A 23,062-nucleotide genomic window follows, 5' to 3' on the forward strand; every position below is an offset into this window, starting at 1 on the left:
CTGAGGTCTGGGGAGGTTTAGGGAGGGATGGAGCTGCAAGGACCCAGGGGTCACCTTGGGGTCGAGAGTGTGGTGACCAGTGAGACCAGGCCTCCCTGTGTTTGCATGTAGTTGTGCATCCACATCTTTGGTGTCAGCTGGTTCCCTAAGGATGCTGCCTCTAAAAGTGAAGATGGGAGGCGGGATAAAGGAAGGATTCCGTAGCTTCCTCCTAGTCCTAAGTCTGACCCCGAGGGCTGAGCCAGGGTCACTGATGGGGCAGGAGTGCTTCTTTTGCCACTGGCATTATTCTGGGCCCTTTCATCTTCTCAGGCCCCTCAGTTGCAAGGACAGATCCCGTCTTACAGTTGAGTTTCCAGAGGTGTCAGGAAGTGGCCTGCCCAAGGTCTCCTAGGTGGTTTGCAGTAGAACAGAACTCAGCCCTGTGGCTGCACACAGAGGCCCAGCCTGCTTTGCAGTCAGACAGGGTGGATTTCAGACCCAGCCAGGTCCCAGATGGCTTGGGGAACCTGAGCTTTGCAGACCTTGGTCCTGTCTAGCTGTGCGTTGGCTGACTGTGTGACTTTGGGTTAAGGGCATAGTTTCTGAATTTCTCTTCTCTCCATCTGCTAAACCCTATCATATACCCAGCTGGTGGAAAAGTGCAGGCAGTGCTGGTCCGCAAGCCCCTGAAGGGTACCTGGATCATAAGTGTGATGATGCTGTGACATCCTGGCTTCCTTGATGGCTCAATGCTAAAGAGTCCGCCTGCTATGAAGGAGATGCGGGTTCGATCCCTGGGTTGGCAAGAACCCACTCCAGTATTCTTGCCTGGAGAATCCTGTGGACAGAGGAGCCTGGTGGGCTACAGTCCATGGGATCACAAAGAGTGAGACACGACTGAAGCAACTGAGCTCGCATACACGCTGTGACATTCATTTCCTTTCCCTGAGTACCTGGGCCCTTGGATATCAGAAGCTTGGGAGTTGGGAAAAACTGAGAGAGCCTTCTGGAAGTAGGTTATCAGACTCGAATATGTAGCTGTCGGACAACAGCAGTAATTGTAGCAACAAAACAGATGGAAGGATTTGGATATATGAACTCATTTAGTCAGATACATTCAGGAGATTTTGAGTTTAAAAAAAATGTTCAGTGGGAACAAAGCTATCCGCATCCTGTCTCTTACCTCACCAAACCTACTTAAAAGGAATTTCTTGGAAAAATTAAAACCAGAAATCTTTTTTTTTTTTTCTTTCTTGGATTAAAACCTGCTTTGAGATTTGGAAGAGGTTGGAGAAGGCTGAGTGTATGGAAGAGGGAAGGCTTCTAAGCTCAGGTTACCGTCTGACAGCTTCCTTTAGTTCATTTGTTTTCCAGCGGATGGAACATAGTCCCGAATGACTCTTCTGTCTTGTAACAGTAGAACATAGAGCCTGGGGTTTTAGAAAGTCCCTTCATCTCCTCTATCCTTTAGTTAGCTATACTTAAATTACCTGATAAACTCATCACTGTAATTAGTGGAATTTTAATTTCTATTTTAGATCTTTTCTATTTCTTGGTCTTAAAAAATAATGACATTTTTAAAATGAAGGGACTTGAATACTTCAACAGACCTGTAAAATTCAGCAAATGTTAGGTTATTCATTATGCAAATTCAGTTAAGAGTGTTTATTAATCCATTCATGTTTCTTAGGAATCTTGGGTATTTGTCAGTTTTCTTCTGTACTTGTAAAACTATGGTGATGTCAGGGGATGAGGTATAAATAAACATGGACACTAATCTTCAGAGACCTTCCTGAAATTTGGGCATGAGCTTCTGGTAGGACCCCTGAGTAGCGATGAACACCTGCCAGCTGGGCAGCTTGCAGCTCACAGCATGAGGACTGGCCTTCTAACTTGGAGTTCGGCTTTCAGTTTCAGAGTGAGCTCCTGTTTGAGGACAGTGCCAAGCCGGGAAGTGCAGAGCCTTGGAGACTCACACCACATTGATGAAAAGGATCTGGACAGTGTAGAGGGTTCTTGGAACAGTCTGCAGGCGGACTTCTGGCTCTCGTTCTGGGACGTCTTGTCTTGCTAGAAATCCTATCTAAAGGATGTGCATGTCTCTAGCTTCCAGCCATTTGAATTGAGGTGGAGAGAGAACTTCCTTCTCTCCCCGGCTGGTATAGAGGCCACTGGAACCCATTTGATTTTAATATCGAAATGTCATCTGAGTATTTACATCTTTCAGTTGCAAAAAAGCTAGACCAGCCAGCAGTAGAAAAAAATCACTAGATGGCAAGGAGAGTCAGCTAACCAACTGATGCTGAGTTGTGGAACCTTTCAGAAGGTGCGGGGATGCTGAATCCCTGTGCTTTGAAGATGTTCAGATCCCTAGTGCACACATCCATCCTGTGGATGGGGGAGGCCAGGGCTGCCAAGCTGAGCTGGTCCACTTGTGGTTCTTGGCTCTACCATGCTGAGTAGGAAGGGGACAGTGAATCTGAAAGGCTCCATGATATTTGCAGGACAATGGCTCTTACCCCACAGATGCATCGTCCCATGTCTATGTGCCTGAGGCTCAGCCCTATTGATGTGACCAGAGTGGCCTTTTGCACACAGATAGGAAATAGGCTGGGAAGTTGTATGAAGCTGTATTTTCTACATGAGACCATCCTTGGCCTGCCTTGCATCTTGCCCCCAGATGCTGACTGCTGCACAGTGTGTCTTAATTCTGGCTGTAGAAAAAGGTTTGTCACAGAGACTTTAGCATCCTGAAGTTAGTGAAATCCTTCACTCTTTGCATATTGTGTCCTGATTATGAGAAAGACCACAAGTCACCTGGTGGTAGGGAGTTGGGGATGGTATTGCCTGGAGCTCCTCCTGGGGATCGCTGCATGTCCTGCACAGCTCACATTGCACTAGCTCTTCAGGCAGCAGCATGTCTACCGTGGCTCTGATTATTTCGGAGATGACAATTATATGCGAAAGCTAAGCATTTTCTGAGAAAGTCGGCCTGCAGTCAGCACGATAATAATAATGGTGAGGATGGTGGTGGTGGTAGGGTTAATGATGATAGTGATGGTGGTGGTGATGGTGATGGTAATGACAGTGATGGCGGTGAGGGTGATGATGATGATGAGGGGGGTGGTGATGGTAAGGTGATAGTGAGCACTGCCACTCAGCACCTCCCCTGTTCTTGGCACTACGTCTGCATCACCCCTGACGTTCATTCCCAATGAATAAACAGGCTTCCCTAGAAGCTCAGCTGGTAAAGAACCCGCCTGCAATTCAGGAGACCCCAGTTTGATTCCTGGGTCAGGAAGATCCCCTGGAGAAGGGTTAGGCTACACACTCCAGTATTCTGGCCTGGAGAATTCCACAGACAGAGGAGTCTGGCAGGCTATAATACATGGGGTCGCAAAGAGTTGGACACGACTGAGCAACTTTCACTTTCATAGTGTATAAACAGCCTCCATCTGTCTCTGCATCCTATGGCTGAAACCTAATTCCACTAAACTCAAATTCTGCTCCCAGATCAAAAACCCCTGGAGGGCAGTACCAGTGACTTCTTTCGTTTCCTGGCGCATAGTAATGTTTGTAAATAGAGCAGATGTGGTGCTGGTGGAAGTGCAGATGACCCTCCAAGATCTCACGTGTCTTTGCTGAACTGGCGTGGAGAACTTAGTGAGGTTCATCATGGGCTGTGTAGGAAGTCAGTCCTGGCCCATGAGACAAGAGAAAGGCCCTACAGTGGTGGAGTCTCACAAAGCCTTGGGGGGCCTTGTAAAATGAGGTGAGGTGTGGAGGCGTTTCACTCCATGCAGGTGCTCAGCGCCTCTGTGGCTCCCCTGCTCTGAGCGGACAGCAGACTGTGCTTCAGCCACAGCCCGTCTGGGCGCTGCTGGGGCCTCGTTCTGCCCCACCCCCGAGGTCACCCAGCTGCACTGCATCCCTGCTCAAAGGTCGGTTTCTTAGATCACATCCTTTAAGTGAGGGGAGATTTCAACTAATAATACCAAGTAACAAAAGGAATGACTCAATATGTGAAATTTATGATTCCATGGATGGCAGGAGGCCAGCTCTCTTTTCTCATACCTATGGTCTCCTCATTTCCTATTGTCAAGATACTTTATTCATGGCACACCAGCCCCCCCCACCCACAATTGTCGGTTCCTGGCCAGCCTCGTGTTCAGTTCGCAGATGGCACTAGGACATTGTGCCAGCGCCCCTCTTGTGCTTCTGTGGACACAGTCATCCCTGCAGGAGTGCCCATCCACGTCAGAGGTCTGATTTATGCTGAAAGAGAGTCACAATGACAAGTATCAACTTCCAGTGCTTGATAGTGGAAAGCCCATCAATTTAAATTACATGTTAAACCCCAGCCAAAAGGAACCAGTATGAGAACCCGAGATCCTCAGCCGTGGGTCCGCACCATGAATGTGGGACCTCCTGAGCATGGGTGGGAGCCGTGGTGGCAGGAGCCCACGGGGGTGTGACAGGAGATTCAGGGGCATCGGGGAGTAGAGAGCAAGGCCTTTCCTGGGGAAAGGTGGGTGCGGGCTGTGCAGACACTGAGGAGAGGCCGGGCCCAGGTGTGCGGAAGTGCAGGTGTGTTCAAGGATTGGGAATCCAGGTGCATGGAGAGGGAGGGGAAGAGGGGAGAAGGGGTGAGTGTGGACACAGAGCACATCCTGAGACACAATGCCTGTCTTCAGGATTTCCTCTGTTTCCAGAGGCTGCAGAACCTGAGTCGGGGAAAAGTTCCCTGGGCTGACCCCGGCATCACCTGGGGCAGCAGGACTCAGGCCTGCCGTGGACCCCAGCCAGCTGCTGCAAGGCTTTGGGGGCAGCCCCTGTGCTTCCAGGGAAGCCAGGCTTCTCAGAACCAAGAAGGCTCCTCTAGGATTGCTTGCTTTCAAGTCACTCCTGGTTCCTCTGGTTGAACGAGGTGGAAGATGACGTCCCGTCACAGAGAGGAAGCCTGAGGTCAGAGAGGGCGGGTGACTCAGGCTCAGAGTTGGCCCATGGGCCCTTCCTGTGTTAGTTCTTAGGCATTTCCGGGAAGAGGGTGCCGGATCAGGGTCAGAACCTGCTGCAGACTGTGTGGTCTGGAGATGTATTGAGCAGAGAGTGAGGGCTCAGGGCTTTTCTCTCCACCCTCAGGCCTTTTCTCATCACCTTCCAAGACAGGATGACCATTTGCCGGTCAGGGGTGGTCCTGTGTCCAAGGGGCAGGATCTGGCATCCCTGAAGGAGCTGGCTGCAGTTCTGTGTCCTTGGGCGGAGAGGACTTGGTAGGGCCCACCGTGGCAGCTGCAGGCAATCTCAGTAATAAGAGGGTGAAGGATGAGTTCTGCTGGTTTTCTCTGGGAAACACAAAGCTCTAACTCATTGAAACTAGGTTTTGGTTCTCTTTGGGTGGGTTTGGATGGTGGGTGCTATGCTCACAAGTCTAATGCAATCTGGATTCGGGTTCACTCATGTTGTCTGAAGAGCTCTAGCAGAGTAGAGCTTAAGGAAATGTGTCTATACCTCCATACCTCTTCAGCATCTTCATCTGAGTCACTTTTATTCAGTATTGCAAGATGAGAAAGTCAAACATATCTGTTGCAAAACAGTCTGAATATGCTTAACATTGAACTGTGCACTTAAAAATGGCCAAGATGGTAAATGTAGTGTTATGTGTTTTTAACACAAAATAAGGTGAATACATTTTAAAGGCTAGAGTAATTTCTTAATTGACCTGCTCTGCGTACGCATATTTGCGTCCCTTGGAATCTGTCAAAGTCATGGCTCCTATGTGGGTGTCTGCCTGACGCTGTCTCCCCCTCCACGTCCCTCTCTCCCTCCTTCCTTCCATGCACAAGGTCCTGATCATGCAAGTCTAGAAGGGGCTTGTGGTTAGAGTTTCTGGCTGCCTGATCTGATCATAGTCTCTGGACCCAGTTAATCTAACTCCACCTTCAAACCTGCCCTCTCAATGCATGCTGAAACCCCCTGTACCTTCAGCTGTCCACTAGAGCTGTTCCCACTGAGCAAGGTGGCAAGTGTCCCTGGGTCGGCGAAGGCTTACAGGGTACCATCAGTGTCCTCATGACAGCTCTGGATGTTGTTTTCAACCTGAGCTGGAGCGTATGTTTTCAGGCTGTGCGTCATGCTGACCAGTCTCAGTACAGCTGCATGATGCCCTGGCCCTCAGGACACACGGGAGCAGGGAGCCACCAGGCATGTTGCTTCCCTCAGGGAGTCTGAGGAGGCCTGGATCTCCATACAGTGGCCTCCACCTGTCAGGGACTCTCTGGGTTGTCATAGGTCAGCCTAGGGTCATATTCTCTCTGAAATGCTTTCACGACCACCATCTCTTCCCCACGTGTCCAGGCTCACCACCCGTCTCCATGGACAACACTGACCTGTGACTGTCCCTTCACTCTCCTATCACCCCCTGCCCCATGCCAGTCATGAGCTCCAGGAAAGCAGGAGGAACCAAGAATTATGGTTGGGGTGGGGAGGAATTCCTCCTACCCAAGCCTACCAAGGAGGGAACCAGGGTAAAGGAGATTGAGGAGCGATGGCCAGGGATCCCAGGCTGAGGGCTTCTGGTGATGTTCCTGGGAAGGACTCTTGCTCTCTATTTGTTGCCATAGGCGAAACTGGACTTTCTCTCCCCGTGAGGTCCTCTCACTGGAGGTGAGCTGTAGGAGGGGTATTCAAGTGCCATCAGCAGTCCAAAATGAGGGTCCTCTCTGGGGTTAGGACAAGCCATGCCCTATCAAACTGATGCTTTAGGACCATGAAGAGCGGTGGACAGACAGATGCCCACAAGCACACATTAGGTGATGGAGTTGGCCTGCCACGTTGCAGGGAGCTCTGCGTGCTTCTAGTTTGGGAAAGACTTTGGAGTGAGAAATGCATGGTCACTGCTGGAAGCTATTGTTGCAACTACTTTCTTCCGTTGCATAAAAAGCATGTTATAAATTTGAGAGTTAATGAATCAGTTCCTTTTGCTCCAGCGACCCTCACTGCACCAACAGGCGGATTTGAGTGCCCCAGGCAGTCACCTTGACAGGCGTCTCCCCACGTTCCTGAGATGCCTGGAGGTGTGGCCTCTTCTACCTGCTCTGCACCACCTGGGCCAGCCTGCAGCAGTGGTTCTCAACCCCTCAGGCCCACCATTCTGTGTTTAGAACATCTGTTATCTGATGCCAACTTTACTACCCTGAAATCAAAGTCACAGCTTATGTAAACTACTTAAACACAATTTAAAAAAATATATGTAACACCCTAACACTCATGTTAAAGTATAAATTTTTTTAAAAAGCAATTTATTTAATTTAGTGTTCATCTCAAGGTGAAAACCCTTAGGCGGGCCACCCTGGGAAACAAAAATCACCCCCTCAGATCTTTTTTGTTGGGGAAAAATGCATCTATTGTAAAATTTACCATTTAACCATTTAAAATGTACAATTAAATGGCATTAAGTACCTTCACAATGTTGTATAACCTTCCCCTCTATCTAGCTCCAGAGCACTTCTGTCATGTGAAAAGGAAATCTGTACTCAATGGCAGTCACCCCGCTTCCTCTCTCTCCCAGCCCCTGGGAGCCCCAATTTGTTTTCTGTCTCTAGAGATTCTCCTCCTCTGGGCATTTCACATAAATGGGATCATAGGATATGTGTCACCTTTGCAGTCAGGCCTCTTTCGTTCAGCATAAGGTTTTGCAGGCTCATTCATGTTCTAGCTTAAGGCTGAGTGATATTCAGCTGCATGGACAGCCCATACTATGCTTGTCTAGTCATCTGTGGATGGTGACCTTTTGGTGACTGTGAATAGAGCCGCTGTAAATGTTCACGTAGAAGTATTAATTTGAACTCCTGGCTTCCCTGCTGGCTCAGACGGTAAAGAATCAGCCTATAATTCAGGAGACCCAGGTTCAATCCCTGGGTCAGGAAGATCCCCTGGAGAAGGAAATGGCAACCCACTCCAGTACTCTTGCCTGGAAAATTCCATGGACAGCGAAGCCTGGTGTGCTACAGTCCTTGGGATCGCAAAGAGTCGGTCACAACTGAGCAACTGACACTTTTCATTCTTTGGGGGTAATACCCAGGAGTGGAACTGCTGGACTGTGTGGCAGTTCTTTGGTTAACTTGCCAAGAAGCTGCCCCCTCAGATGTTTGAAGGTCTGCTTTGGTGACCCCCTGGCCTCTGGTATGGGTAGCTTGTTTCCAGAAGCTCTGCCTTGTGTGTGGTAGAAATAAGCTGGTCAGTGCAGGTGTGACTGACGCTCACACATGCCTTCACTGGGGAGAAATGTTAACTTATGTCATCCTTGGGTAGATAGCGCCAAGACCCCCTCTTGCTCAGGATAAAGAGGTTATGACAGCTCCAGCAGAGACAGGCCTGGGAGTCGCAGCTCTTTTGGCTTCTCTCTGCAAGTCTTGTGGGTTGCTTCTTATCATGGCCCATCAGCCATTCAGGCCTAGGGCCACATCTGCCTGCGTCACCTTCCACTGAAGGTGGCCCCAAAAGTGGACAGTCCTAGTGACCATCCTAAGGTGCACTGTGGAAACATCACAATTGTTGAAAGATGATGTGAGGAGAGGCCAGTAAGATCAAGTGATGGTAGTGGGTGGAAGGAGAAGGTAAGAATAAAATAAATTCAAATAAGCAAAAAGGAACTCATACTCGACACCAGCCTTTGCTGATGGTGTCTTAACAGGCAGGAGTCATGCAGGGGGCCAGTAGTGGTCTTGCCTTTTGGTTGAAATTACAAGCTTACTCTGGGTAAAACATGAGCATATTGCTGAAATTTCTTATAGTAGAAGGGAATGCTTCCTAGCTTTTTGGACACAATCAGTTTCCCTTTTAAATATGTCATTTTAGAGGAAATGCTACTACCTAAGCAAACACTTTGCTGTTCCCCAGTAGAAAGGATTTTCCCTTTTGTAATCCAAACAGTAGGCGTCCTTTCCTCAGCTCTTGGCGTGCTTTGGCTGGAGTCTGCTGGTCGCATTCCTATACGCACTGCTAAGGCTCTGGGGTCAGAGAGGGATCCCAGGGGGTGAGGCTGCTCCCTGCGCTCTTCAACATTATTCTGCACTCAAACTAGGAATTTCTAAAAGGCATCACCCAGGCCTTTAAGAATATACCCTGCAGGTGAATCAATTCCTATTTCAGCTTAAGGAGGGAAGTGCTCCTTACGTCATTGTTAAATCATTCTGGGAACATTTAAGCTGGGAGGAGTGTTTGGGTTTCTCGTTGTCACTTTCCCTTTGCCACTCTCTCTTTAGAGGATGCACATGTTTATTTGAATGAGCTGAAATCAGGAGGCCTCAAACTTAACTCGCGAGCCGAATAATCCAGACGAATCCTTGGTGATTGTTTTTGCTCCTAGGAAGGTGAGGGAGTTTCCAGAACCCACCATGCAAGCCTTGATGACACAGGCTTCATTCTTATATGATCGTATAAAGATAAATAGATTAAGGGCGCTTTACCTCGCAGTGCCCCAGATAGAAGACGAAGGTCGTGTTCTAGGAGGTCATGAGTTTTCATTCATTCACCAGAGCCAGCATTTGCCTCCTGGCTGCACAGCACACTCACCTGGGAGCTGGACAAAATGCAGGTGCTAAAAGTGCCCATGCAGCTTCCGCCTCCAGAAGGTTCGGTTGGATTGGCGTGGATCGTGGCTCAGGGGTCAAAATTATCTTAAATATTCCCCACTTGAGAAACTCCAGTGTGAATCGAAGGCTGAGATGAGCCCTGGATCTGGAGCTTGTTTGTGTGTTGGAAACATGAGAGTTTAAAAAAACTGCTGATACCTGGACCTCACTCCTGAGGGTTTTGTCTTCACAGGTAAGGGGTGAGGCCCTAGAGTCAAGATTTTTAGTGTGATTTTAATGTTCAGTCATATTTGAGAATCACTGTTTCACATTCACGTTTCATCTTGGGCCTGTGGCCTAACCTCCCAGAGGCTGTCCCACTGTTCGGCGATGCAGGGGGAATTCTACTTGCTGTAGAACTTTGAGCACGGATGGGTGCTCTGTGCCAGGGTGCTGGGCGGTGACTCCCTGTGCTGGCCCCAACGCAGGTCCAAGCTTTATTTGAGCAGGTAGAGTGGGTCACAGCGAGAACCTTACCTCGCTGGTTCTCAAGTTCATTTTTAAATAGGATCAGATAGTTACCTAGATAAATCTGTATCTGCCTTAGCACAGTACAAGGAAAATCTGTGTGCTATGAGTTACCTATAACCATGTGATTTCACTCTTGCCTAGCTGGGAGTTCTCTGTATTTAGGTGAAGAGTTGCCAAGGGGCTCCTGGCTTCTAAAAATACAGTTTCCTAGTGAGTGATCTGAGAATGTCACCTCTTGAACCTCTGTTGGCTCAGTGGTAAATTGGCAACCATAGTGCCACCTCCCTAGTTAGGCTGTATTTAGTCCCAGGTGCTAAGTGCTTGGAGGGCACCCCACTTCTTGGCCCTAAACCCCCACTTCTCCAGGGCTCGGTGGGTATGTCCAGGTGCCCCCATATGAGGACTGGCTCTCCTGTTCTGTCTTCAGTACCCCGAATTTTCCTGCACTCACTCCATGCCACTTTCTTGTGGTGACCAGTGTTAAGGCTGCACTGCCCTGATCCCGGCAGGACACCGTCCCTGTGAGTGGCCTGAATGACCGAATGGCCAAGCCTTGCTTGTCTTTCACACTCAGCGAGCTCCTACATCCCATAGTGAAGCTGAGCCCTACTCCTCAGCCTGGCCTGGACTGAGGCGACGCCTCGCAGACAGATGCACTCAGGCTCAGCACGTGTTATTTCTCTGTCCTTGATGCAAGCTCCACTCATGAATAAGGGGAATCATTGAAACACTGAGACTCTCAGGCCTTTGGGAGTAGCAGTGAGGGGTCCACCTGAGAACACTTGCCCCCTTTCCAGCCTGGGTAGGTGGGTCTTGCGGCCTGCTGTGTATCGTGTCCTGTGTCAGGAGGAAAGGAGAAGGATCTGACGACATCTGATTGCCCAGCGTAGGGGCTGGCTGGAGTGGGCCGCCTCTGGTTGTATGGCCATTGCAGACCATGTCACAGGGCCGCGTGTTGGTGGGAAAGCGAATCCCGAGGACGAGACCGGCAGCAGCGTTGTGTTCAGGAAGAGCTGCTCCCCACCAGATCCCCCACGGAGACGCCTGGCTGAGAATGTGAGCGGGGCTTGTACAGGGAAGTGCAGGTTACTGGGATCGTTGGTAACCCTGTGATCCTAGGTTTCCATGGTTTCTGTGTTGATTCCTACCGCCTCTGTGACTTAGAGGGCAGTGGGGTCCTGGGGCCTTTTCTGCCAGCTGCACCAGGGCCGAGCAGGGCAGGGGGTGGCACCGGATGCCCTTTGCCTGAGGAAGGCCCCAGGAGGGGGCGGTTTGCTGAGCCATCTGCAGGGACCCGGCCGTCATGGGCACAGGGCTCAGTGCAGCAATTCTGTCCTGCTCGCACTGTCTCCTTCTTCCTCTTTTTTCGTATTTGACTTCTCTGAGGGCGTGCGTAGTCGCTCAGTCATGTCTAGCTCTTTGCGACTCCATGGACTGTAGCCCACCAGGCTCCTCTGTCCATGGGATTTTCCAGGCAAGAATACTGGAGTGGGTTGCCATTTCCTTCTCCAAGGGACCTTCCCGACCCAGGGACTGAACCCACATCTCCTGAATTGTCAGACAGATTCTTTGGACTTCTTTACTGAAGAGGAACAATTTGGTCATAGCCTGATTTACGAGTGGCTTCTTTACTACAGTTCTGAGTATAGGTTTGAAGCATGTGTCATTTAACTGACTAAGTGAAGTGGAATCAAGACACTCCCTGGAGAGTGTGGGCAGCCTACCTCCCGCCACTGTTGGATGACTCAAAGGGTGTGATCCCAAGAGGCACTCCCATCCGAACCTCGAGGACACCCTAGTCCTGCTGTCTGTAAATTAGGGTAACTTGTACAACTCCTCTGAGGGTATTGGTGCAGAAAGCCACCTCCCACGGGATTGTCTCTGTATCTAATGGGAGGGTCCAGCAGACTTGTCAGAATGATGTTTGTTAATCAGACACCAGGCACGTTTGTGTTTGTGGATCTTCACATAGAAACTAAACACAGGCACAGACCTCAGGAACATTGAAGGCCAGACCATTGTCATAAAGCAAATATGGCCTCAATAAAGTGACTCAGATATTTTTTTGGTTTCCGAGTACATATAAAGGTTATATTTATATTATTCAGTTCGGTTCAATCGCTCAGTTGTGTCCGACTCTGCGACCCAATGGACTGCAGCACACCAGGCTTCCCTGTCCATCACCAACTCTTGGAGCTTTCTCAAACTCATGTCCATTGAGTTGGTGATGCCATCCAACCATCTCATCCTCTGTCATCCCCTTCTCCTCCCTCCTTCAATCTTTTCCAGCATCAGGATCTTTTCTAGTGAGTCAGTTCTTTGCGTCAGGTAGCCAAAGTATTGGAGTTTCAGCTTCAGCATCAGTCCTCCCAGTGAATGTTCTGGACTGATTTCCTTTAGGATGGACTGGTTGAATCTCCTTGCTGTCCAAGGGACTCTCAAGAGTCTTCTCCAACACCACAGTTCAAAAGCATCAGTTCTTCAGCACTCAGCTTTCTTTCTAGTCCAACTCTCACATCCATACATGACTACTGGAAAAACCATAGCTTTGACTAGATGGACCTTTGTTGGCAAGGTACTGTCTCTGCTTTTTAATATGCTGTCTAGATTGGTCATAGCTTTTCTTCCAAGGAGCAAGCGTCTTTGTAGTCTATTAAGTATACAAGAGTGTTATGTCTAAAAAAAAAAAACCAGGGTACATACCTTAATTTAAAAATACAAAACAAAAAAGTAATTATAGTAGCAATATCAAAGACCACTGAGTGCAAATTACCATCACAACTATAATAATGAAAAAGTTTCAAGTATTGTGAGAATTAGCAAAATGTGACACAGAGATAAAGAGTGAACCAGCACTGTGGGAAATGGTGCAATAGACGTGCTGGATGCAGAATTGACACAAACCTTCCATTTGTAAAAAAAAAAAAAAATGTCAAGTGCAGTAAAATGAGGTGTGCTTGTAGTAGTACAGAGTTAGTTCTCCTAGGACTAGAGCTGGTAGAGAAGGACTTGGGAAAGTCTTGTGGAACCAACTCAGAGTTTTACAAAATATAAAGAAAACTCACTCTTCTTAAAGGTGATCTGGATCTTGTTTTCCTGATGTTAAAAGAAAGACCTATTATTAGTGAAAAGTTTGGAAGATATAGATATTTTCAACTATTAACAATGCCTAGAATTCCATAGGACTTCCCTGGTGGCCCAGTGGGAAAGAATCTGCCTGCAATGCAGGATACGCAGATTTGATCCCTGGGTTGGGAAGATCCCCCTGGAGAAGGGAATGGCAACCCACTCCAGTATTCTTGCCTGGGAAATCCCATCATCAGAGGATTCTGGCGGGCTACAGTCCATGGGGTTGAAAAAGAGTCAGATATGACTTAGTGACTAAACAACAACAACAATCTGAAATTCACGTGAGGGATAGAAGGATTGAGAAGTGAGACAGGTGTCAACTGCCCCTTGACACATGTGCAGAAGAAGGAAGGGTCCCTGATCTCAGCCAGGTCCCTTCTGTCATCCATGTTAGTCATTCATCATTGAGGTGCTGACAGTCCCACGTGGCTGTGTGTGTGGGGGGGGGCCGTGCCTCCTGAGCCTGTGGGCCACCATCTGCCTGAGTAGGCTTCTTGAAGAGGAGCGGACCATGTTGCCTCCTGACAGACCCACCTCCCGTCCAGCATGGGTGCACGAGGACAAGCAACCCCGGAGGAGTGGAGTTTGCTGGGTTTTCAGTCAGCTTGCCAGGGCTGCAAACTCGTCTGGAGCGTGCTGTGTGAGGAAGGGCAGGTCTCAACCCGAGACCCCGTTTTCCTCGTCTGCAAAAAAGACGCAGTACATTGCCTTAATTTTGTGATTATGGGATTTTCTCTGTGAGCCCGCGTGCCTAGGCCTGGCTGCTGTGGGGAGCCTGCGTTGTTGTTTATCACTCCCCTGGCAGAGGTGGGTGCACATGGGCACATCCCCGTGCCGCAGCTGCATCATGCCCCCCGCTTCCTTGTTTCTCCAGAGGCGTCACAATGGTGTGGGAATGGTGTTGGGGTCCCTCCTGTCTGCACTGCAGTCTGAAAGGAGGGCACAGCCTGTCGTCTAGGGAGGCCTGGCCTCTGATGACTCTGGTGCCTATATCTTTGCCTCTTTAGGAAGGGCAGACACACTCTGCCAGGAGAGCGATGCCTCTGTGCAGTGCTTCCCAGGTGGCGCTAGTGGTAAAGAATCTGCCTGCAATGCAGGAGACATAAAAGACGCAGGTTCGATCCCTGGGTCGGAACATCCCCTGGAGGAGGGTGTGGCAACCCACTCCAGGTTATTCTTACCTGGAGAATCCCCTGGACAGAGGAGCCTGGTGCACTATAGCCCATGGGGTTGTAGAGAGTCAGACACGACTGAAGTGACTTAGCACACACACACGTCATCGATAGAAAGAAATACTGCCATCCTAACAGCCTGCAGCAAGTCTCCCAAACCACCACTGCTGAGATTCCCCAGACCCTCTCCTCCATCCCCCATAAAGTGAGTCTTCGTTGGTTGGGGCACGGCTGAAGGATCTATGATGTTTCTTGCACTGGACGGTGGGGCAGTGGATATTGATTGTTAGTGCTTGAATTAAGCTTTCCCCTGCCCAGAATTCCTCACTGTTAAGAGTCGAGCAGTCATGCTCAGGGGCCTCACTCAACCCTGCACCTCTGCAGGTGGTGTGGCCTTCAGGGCACTCTGGCCCTGACTGGGGGTGGGCACACAGGGCTCGCACACACCTCTGGCATGTGCTCAGCCATTGTAGGTCACACCCAGCCCGATCCCATCCCAGAGTCCCGGGCACCATCCATGGCCTGATCCTGTCCAGAAGCTGCTTCCAAAAGGAATAGGCAGGCTCTCGGAGCTGCTGGTTGCCTGGGCTGCTTCCTTGCCTGCCCTGTGAGTCTGAGGATGCCCCTGGGTTTCATGTCCACACACAGCAGGCCCTGTGGCTCCCCTGAGCAACCAGTGTGGACCTACGATGAAACAAAGTATTTTTTGACACTTTGAAATAAAAAGTTGTACTGGTTACAATTCTGATATCACTATACCTGTACCCTGGGATTGAGCAAATAAGCACATAGATGATTCATGGTGGTAACAAAGAATGGACAAAAATTTTTTCTTAAAGATGCAGCACAACATATAAAGAAGGTGACCGTTTGTGTAGACAAGTGAATATGTATACCTCTTTGTGACTCAAGAAAAGATTTCTGTGTCTCTGGTCTGAGTGGTTGTTACTTCCTCAGACTAGAGCAGGGTGCAAGCACTCTGACCCCAAAGTTGTCCACTGATGCCTTGAGAAAAAGATGGATTACTAGGGCAGAGGCCTCAGACCATGTCCCTGTGGCTATTAGGTGGCCTGGGTTCTTTCAATCATGTTCTTTCTTGCTCACTCAGTGATGGGGAAGAAGCCTCGATCCTGGGTCCCAGCCTTTCTTTGTTCCATATGCTTCCTGAGCACCTGTAGTGGGCCGGGCAGTGTTCTTGACCTTGGGGAGCCAGCCAGCACGACTCCATGCTGGAGCTGACATGAGAGAAACAGATGGGACATGGACAGTGGTCATTTCACCCAGTAAGAGGATGGGCTTCGAAAGGGTCATGCTGGGTGAAAGAAGTCAGACACCAAAGCACGTGGAGTGTGCAATTCCATGTACATGAAGTGTCCAAAGTAGGCAAATCCCTAGACGCAGAAAGTAGATAAGTGGTTGCCAGGGGTTGGAGGTCGGGGATGGGGAGTGAATGCTTAATGGATATGGAGTATGACTTGGGTGATGAAGATGTTCTGGAACTAGAAAAATTCAAAATACAGAGTGCCTCTGAGAATTTTTAAAGTTGGTTTTAACTGAAGGTCAGTGTTCTCCATGATGAAAGCGCCTGCAGCCCACTTGTCTCTCTCCTAACAGGGGACGAGCCACTCGGGGGAAGATTCCGGAAGCCGAGCCTTGAGCAGTATGATAACGAAGCTGGGGAGCAGCCCACCTTCTCCAAATGCAGCTGGGGAAAGACCGCCAGTTCAGAACAGACTCCAGGCTTGGCACCTTTTCTCTCCCCAGACAACGCCAAAGAGGTATACACACCGCTACCCAGAGCCTGGCCTGAGCCCTCTCCCAAGTCGCCAGTTCAGTTCCCCATCCAGCTTCGTCCCCATCTCACAAACACAGTTCCTTCCTGAAGGCAGGTCTGCCTGCTAGGTGGGATCCCCCCTCTCCCAAGAGAGCTGTGCTGGCATGCACTTGGCCATCTGGGTGTCTGTGTTCTGATCTGTGGAATGGGGATTGAGGGGCCAAGCATGCAATGAGTCGTGAGGGTAGAGGTCTCAGAGCTCCGTGGGTGGACAACAGCGGCAAAGGGCAAACAGAAGTCATCTTAAAGGAACCCGAGTCCCTGACCCAAAGCCTCTTGGAGTCTCTGGGGGTCCCTGGGAGGGATATGTGTCCTTTGGGGTCCTTTGGGGGGGGATCTACAGAGTGTTTTTGAGGAGCCATACTTAAGGCTTTTAATCAGAATTGAAGTAAGACAGGTTGGCAAACCTCCAAAGATGAACCTTTTGAAATTAGGGTTTCATTTATTCTCAAAAGTGGAGAAGTTGGAACCCAGAATAGACCAGAAAGGAAAGTTGCTGAGAACCAGCGTTAATATCTGGGATATATCCTTCCAGCCTCTTTTCTATGCCTGTGTGTTTAATTCATTGGGTATCTTACATATCTGTAAACACATTACATGGAGAAGGCAATGGCACCCCACTCCAGTACTCTTGCCTGGAAAATCCCATGGATGGAGGAGCCTGGTAGGCTACAGTCCATGCGGTCGCTAAGAGTCGGACACGACTGAGCGACTTCATTCTCACTTTTCCCTTTCATGCACTGGAGAAGGAAATGGCAACCCACTCCAGTGTTCTTGCCTGGAGAATCCCAGGGACGGGGGAGCCTGGTGGGCTGCCGTCTATGGGGTCGCACAGAGTCGGACACGACTGAAGCGACTTAGCAGCAGCAGTAGCAAACACATTACAGGTGACAATTCTTTTATCCTGCTTTTTTCACTTAACACTCATTTCCCTCTGCTATATAAACTCTCTGCCGTCTCCACTTATGAGCTGTGTAATGTTGACCACAAAACACTTCCCTCTGCCTTGACTGTTACTGAAGCTTCTTCCAGTTGTCCATGGCTGCCTCCTGTCGCCAGTCTTAGAAGAGGGCTGGCTCAGTGAGGGCAAGGAGCCCCAGCTGTCTGGAGGTGGCTTTCACCTGACTCCCACTTTGCCAATTTCAGGCAGTGATCACCACATATCCCCCAGACCTGGATGTGATCGATGGCAGAATCTTCTCTCCAACCAACAGTGGCAGTGAGTCCATCTCTCCCACCCCTGCATTTCCTGTGTCTCCAGAAACGCCGTATGGTAAGAAAGAAGCAGAGCTCCCTGTGTTCAATCCCACCCTTTCTGGGCAGAGAGGGGGACAGCTCCTGACTCTGCCTTCTTTTCCAGGGACAACAAGCCCACATTACTCTCCATTCAGCCCATCCGCGCCACAGATGGGCAGCCCCAGTGCTCTGTACAAAGGAACTCATGGTAAGACACCCACCTCCTTCCCTCTGCTGTGGACGTCCACGCATGCAGAAATATTTCTACGTGTGTCACACCTGAGAAATGTGGCTCTGGCTGGGGAAGATGCAAGGACACAGCATGCAGCCTGCTGGGGGTAGGAGTGGTGTTTACTCTCTGTTTCCTTCTGTTCACTCAGCACTTTCAGGTGTTGATGGGGAGGGTCATGGTGTTCTCAGCAGCCGAACATCAGTGCTTTTCACCTTCTTGTCGCATTACTTGGAGTTGAAAGAAGAAACTGAAACACCCGACCCACCCTTTTCAGAGAAAGTCAGGGCTACTTTCAGAGAGCAGTGAGCTCCCCACTCTGAAAGACACGGCTGCCCTTGCCCCTTGCCTGTGGCGAAGTGTCCTGTCTTTTACGTTCGCAGAGCCCTGTCCTGGCTCCTTATGTCCTCAGCCACCATCCTGAATCTCCCCAGCTGAGTGGCTGCTTTGGACAGGTCTGCTGCACCCCGCCCCCACACCCCCCAGAACTTGACATACTTGTGGGGTCTAGTTAGCCTGTGCGCCGGCCCTGGGAAGGGAGCGTTAACACAGTGGTGGTGGGTTACTCGGCACCCCTTCCTGGTATGGACGTTGCCCAGCTCCCTTGAGAGTCCAGGATGGCCTGGCCCTGGGCAGGTGGAGGGGGAATGTAGCCCAAGCTGAACTTACATTTTAGAATCGCTCTTCTCTGTAATTGGGGATTCTTGCTGTTCTGCCCTGGGGAAGGTGAGTGAGGGTTCCCTTTGCTGCTCATCAGATGTGCTTTGGTGGGAGGGGGAAGCAGACTTTGTATTTAAATCCCGTCTTTTAGGCAGAGGAAGTTGTAGTGATGACAGCTAGCTCCATTTTCCCTCTTTCTCCAGAGAAAACAAGATCTATGTATCATTTAATAGAAGGGCCATTTTTCTTCCAAAGTTTCCTTTCTGGTTTTAGGTTGCTTGCATGTCTTGGCTGTTGTAAATAGTGCTGCAGTGAACATTGGGGTGCATGTATCCTGTTGGATCATGTTTTTCTCTGGATATATGTTCAGGAGTGGGATTGCAGGGTCACATGGTAGAGGAGCTGTTTAATCTTAAGAACACCTTCTGAGTCATCCATATTTTCATGTTGGCAATCCTTGAGGACGTTTGCCCAGGAAGAGCTCAGAGACATACACACAGCATTGACTGGCGGTCCCATGTGCTCTGCAGTGTATGGGGGGTATGGCTGACCCCTGAGACACAGTGATGGTGGTGGTGGCTCCCACATAGGGACTGTATTCAACCCTCTTCTTTACAACAGGGTTTCTTTTTCAGTCTTGTAGTGATCTGTGATGGGGAAGAGCCCTGGACAGAATGGTGGCACTTTGCCAATTGCTATTGGTTGTTTACCTGGTGAGGAGGTCCGAGGGTTTGAATGGTGAGTAGGATTAAATAGGAGTTAACTAGGTGAATGGAGAGGGGCATTTGGAATGCAGAAGGAGCAGGCACAGGCCCTGTGGCAGAGGGTCCTTCAGACCAGGAGAGGATGGAGACCAGGGGTCTGCAGGGCACTGGAGGTGTGAGCAGAGGCCCAGACACAGCTGCTCTCCGTAGCTTTGGAGGGTACTGGTATGGCATCTGCAAGCAGTGCTAGGTCATTAACAAGGCTTGAGACAGGGAGGCAACTGCTCAGCCTTCTGTTTTCATATGTTGATCCATCTGCTGTATGCAGAACAGCAGTTGGAGTAGGCAGTGGGGTGGAGCAGCTCTGACAAAAATGCTTTCAGAAATGACAGGAAAAAGTGTGTTAGATTTGTGGGAGATTCACAGGTCAGGTAGTGTAATCAACTGACCCTATCAGAATGGATTTGAGCTTTGATGACTATTTCCGATTTTGTTGCTGTTAAGATGTCAGTTATGTTCTGGCTTCTTTGTTAGTACACAGCTAGTGTAACACTAACTACATAAAATTCCTCTGTGTGTGTTATTACATCAGCCTGAACTTGGTACCAGGTTAGTCAGTATAAAGGCTTCCCAGGTGGCGCAATGATAAAGAATCTACCTGAAATGCAGGAGACCTGAGTTCGGTCCCTGGGTTGGGAAGACTCCCTGGAGAAAGGGATGGCTACTCACTCCAATATTCTTGCCTGGAGAATTCTATGGACAGAGGAGCCTGGCAGGCTACAGTCCATGGGGTCACAAAGAGTCAGATATGACTGAGCGACCAGCACTAGTCAGCATAAACCCAAATGTGTCAATTTATTTCCCAGACGGCCAGCAGACAAGTGTCAGGGAGAAACAGGAGGACACCAATTAAAGGTGGTAGAGACAAATTTTATTTGGTACCATTGCAGCAGGGTAAGGAGCTCAGCTCAGCTCCTAATGCAGCAAAGACAGCCCAAGAGCTGTGACAGGGTCAGGGGATGAAAAGTTACTAAGAGGAACATCAAAGAAAGGGAGATTATTGCCAAACTGGCCCAACAGGATCCTGCTGAAGATAGGCTTGAGCATCAAGGGTGGGGATGAAGAACTTGATCAGGGAGCAAGCAGAGGAGATGACTCAGCAGAATCCTTGCCAAGACTGGGCCCTCCAAGGACAGACATCAGAGGCCAAGGTTGAAGCCTTATAGAGAAGCTCCAGGACCCTATCTTGGGTTTGGTCAGGGAGGGAGAGTTTGGTCATGGGAGAGGCCCACGGTATCCCCTCTCACCTGGCATCGCTGCCCTCTGCTCGGGATAGCACACATTCTGTTCTGTGTCCCTCCAGGTCCTGTGGCACTTAGTTTAAGCCCCTAGACTTCAGTGCCAGGGGTCTCAAGAGCCTCCTGGCTCGTCCCATGTCACACACACCTCATTCCCACCCCTCACCTCTGCAGTGAACAAGCAAACAGAAAGCAAGCTGAAGTTTATTGGTGATAGATGGTTGGGTCAGAACCCAGTGTAGCCTGCCCTTCCCCTGTTGTGTTCCTGTTGCCTGTGCCAAGACAACTCCTCTTCTAAATTACAGTACTCATTCCAGGGAAGTGAGGGATATTTAAATATTTACTCAAATAATGAATACTTAAATATGAATTCAACTATTGTTGAATTATCCTAGCAGTGTGCTGTAACTCAAAGAGGAGATGATAGCTTCAAGGACTGGGGACAGGTAGCAGGAAATGGCAGGGCCATTGTAGGCACTGGGAGGACAGCTAGCACCAGGGGCTGGACCACGTCACAAGGGTCTGACAGAATACAGTGAGCTCCATGAGTAGACCAACAGGCCCTACCCACCTAGGACCCTCAAGCAGGAGCCTGGTGTGGCTCCTCTTGGGACTGTCTCTTCAGTGCATCCCTGACACAGCCTACGTTACTCCCTGGGAGACATACATCGCTGGGAATGCTATCTTAGAAATCCCAGATATGATCTGTGATATTGTGATTTATAATAAGAAGTATATATTTAGTTTTATTTCTGCCACTAAACTCCTAAAGCCTTTGGAATTTCTTAAGTGATGAGAACATAGAGGTGATTTTTGTCATGTTAATGAGATGACTTTTGGAAAAGATGGGGACCATGTTGCCAAGGGAACCAACCTTGTGATGAGAGAGTTGGAACTCTCAGTTTTCCCCTCCCCTCAACCTCTAAGGAGGGTAGAGGGCTGGAAGTTGAACCAGTTGCCAATGGCCAATGATTTAATCAACCCTGCCTATGTAATGAAGCCTCTAGAAAAACACCAAAGGACAGAGTTCAAGGAGCTCCTCAGTTGGTGATTGCCTGGAGATTTGGGGAGAGTGAGGTGCTTGGAGACAGCATGGAAGCTCCATGCCCTTCCCTATCTCTCCAGTCTGGCTGTTCTTAGTTATGTCCTCTTTTATGATAAACTGATGAGTGAAATGTTTCTCTTGAGTTCTGTGAGCCACTATAACAAATTATTCCAACCTGAGAAAGGGGTTGTGAGAACCTCTGATCCATAGCTGGCTGGTCTGAAGGGAGGACAGTCTTGTGGGACTGAGTCCTTAGCCTATGGAGTCTAATGCTGTCTGCGTAGATGATCAGAGTCGAGTTGAATTGTAGGACTCCAGGCTGGTTTCAGAGCATTGCTTGTTGGTGTAGGGAACCACCCTGAGCACTGGAGTTGGGTGCAGAACATTTTAGAGCCCCAGAAGGAAATGTGTTTCTTGAAAACAAAAATATTAGTAAGAGATTAGGTAAAGAGGTCATTTACTATCAATCCTTATGAAGGCAAAAGAGAGAATTATGAAGTGCAAGATGTAAATTACTGTTATTCCTATCTGAAAGGCTAAATAGTCTTGATGACATTTTCGAAATAAATAGGAAAAAAAATGAAGAAAGGCCTCATTAAAAGTGTATGATTCTGATATAGCTCAGCTTCCCACTTAATTCATAATAGGTTTTTTTTTTTAATCAAGGTAAAATTCACATAAGTGAACCATTTGTAGTGAACAGTTCAGTGGCATTTTGTGCATTTACAACATGGAGGACCATCATCTTTAGTTACAGAACATTATCTTCACCTGATGGTTTTACAAGTGGGATTTAGGGAACATTTGGGGACTTTTGCTTTCAGTGAACACAATTAACAGTGTTAGTTTACTGAAAGGGAAGGCCTTTATACATTTTGCAACTTATAGTTTACATACCCATGTTTCTGAGAGGAGGGCTGGTGTTTTCAGGGCCCTGCCTGGGGCTGTGGGGGGTGATGTGAATGTGGAGGAGGGGCTTTGACCCAGGACTGTTCTGAGCCTGCAGGAAGGAGGCCCTGGCCTGCAGGGTATGGGGTTTGCTGTTGAAATCTCTTAGAGTTGGTTTCAAAGGGCAAAAATGGGTGACGTTTGCTGGAGGGAGGAAGAAAAGGAATATCTAGGAATGTCTTGAGAGAGAGAGATTAGATTGAGGCAATGCTTTATTTTTGTTTAAAAAAAAAAGTTGTCATTCTTCAAAGCTTGACAAATTGTAAAATACTTTTCCCAGACCTCCCCTTTCTTCCTGTACCCAGGACTGTTTTGTTTAGAAATTTTATGAACTTTTAATGAGAATGTTTATAATAGGAAAAAAAACATGTGCTGAATGCGAACATGTGTGACATTTATGCAAGTCCCCGATTACTTTGAATTTTGCAGAACCTAAAAGGTGATGTATGTGTGTGTGTGTGTGTGTGTGTGTGTGTGTGTGTGTATGTGTATAACATGTTTACACTGAGGTATATATGTGTATGTAGCTATGTATAGGAAGGTCCACATCTGTATACACATGTGGTATACTTTGCATTCTATGCAAAAGGCCGCCTGCTGATCATTGTGGCCCAGTGTGACTACCAGGGTTAGTCACTGTTGTTCCCCCCACCGCCACCCCAGATTTAGAAAATGAAAAAAGGAAACTTGACTGCTTCAAAATATATTTAAAAATAAAC

The 23,062-nt window shown here is 48.8% G+C and overlaps 1 protein-coding gene across 23 annotated transcripts in view; it reads left to right on the forward strand.

Moving 5' to 3' along the window:
• Positions 1-23,062, forward strand: part of TNS3 (tensin 3) — a 220,368-nt gene that overhangs the window by 153,944 nt on the left and 43,362 nt on the right. For 21 of the 23 annotated variants that reach the window (XM_081536801.1, XM_081536800.1, XM_081536793.1 and 18 more), the window contains 3 exons: positions 16,004-16,167; positions 17,370-17,496; positions 17,584-17,667. In XM_081536801.1, the coding sequence (XP_081392927.1) occupies positions 16,004-16,167; positions 17,370-17,496; positions 17,584-17,667 (375 nt within the window). Of the gene's footprint in view, positions 1-647; positions 657-16,003; positions 16,168-17,369; positions 17,497-17,583; positions 17,668-23,062 lie in introns of all 23 variants that reach the window. The other 2 variants (XM_081536785.1, XM_081536787.1) reach the window with 1 other exon arrangement.

This window comes from Giraffa tippelskirchi, chromosome 10 (assembly GCF_054371585.1).
Source record: "Giraffa tippelskirchi isolate mGirTip1 chromosome 10, T2T-mGirTip1v1.2.pri, whole genome shotgun sequence".
NCBI classification, from domain to species: Eukaryota; Metazoa; Chordata; class Mammalia; order Artiodactyla; family Giraffidae; genus Giraffa; species Giraffa tippelskirchi.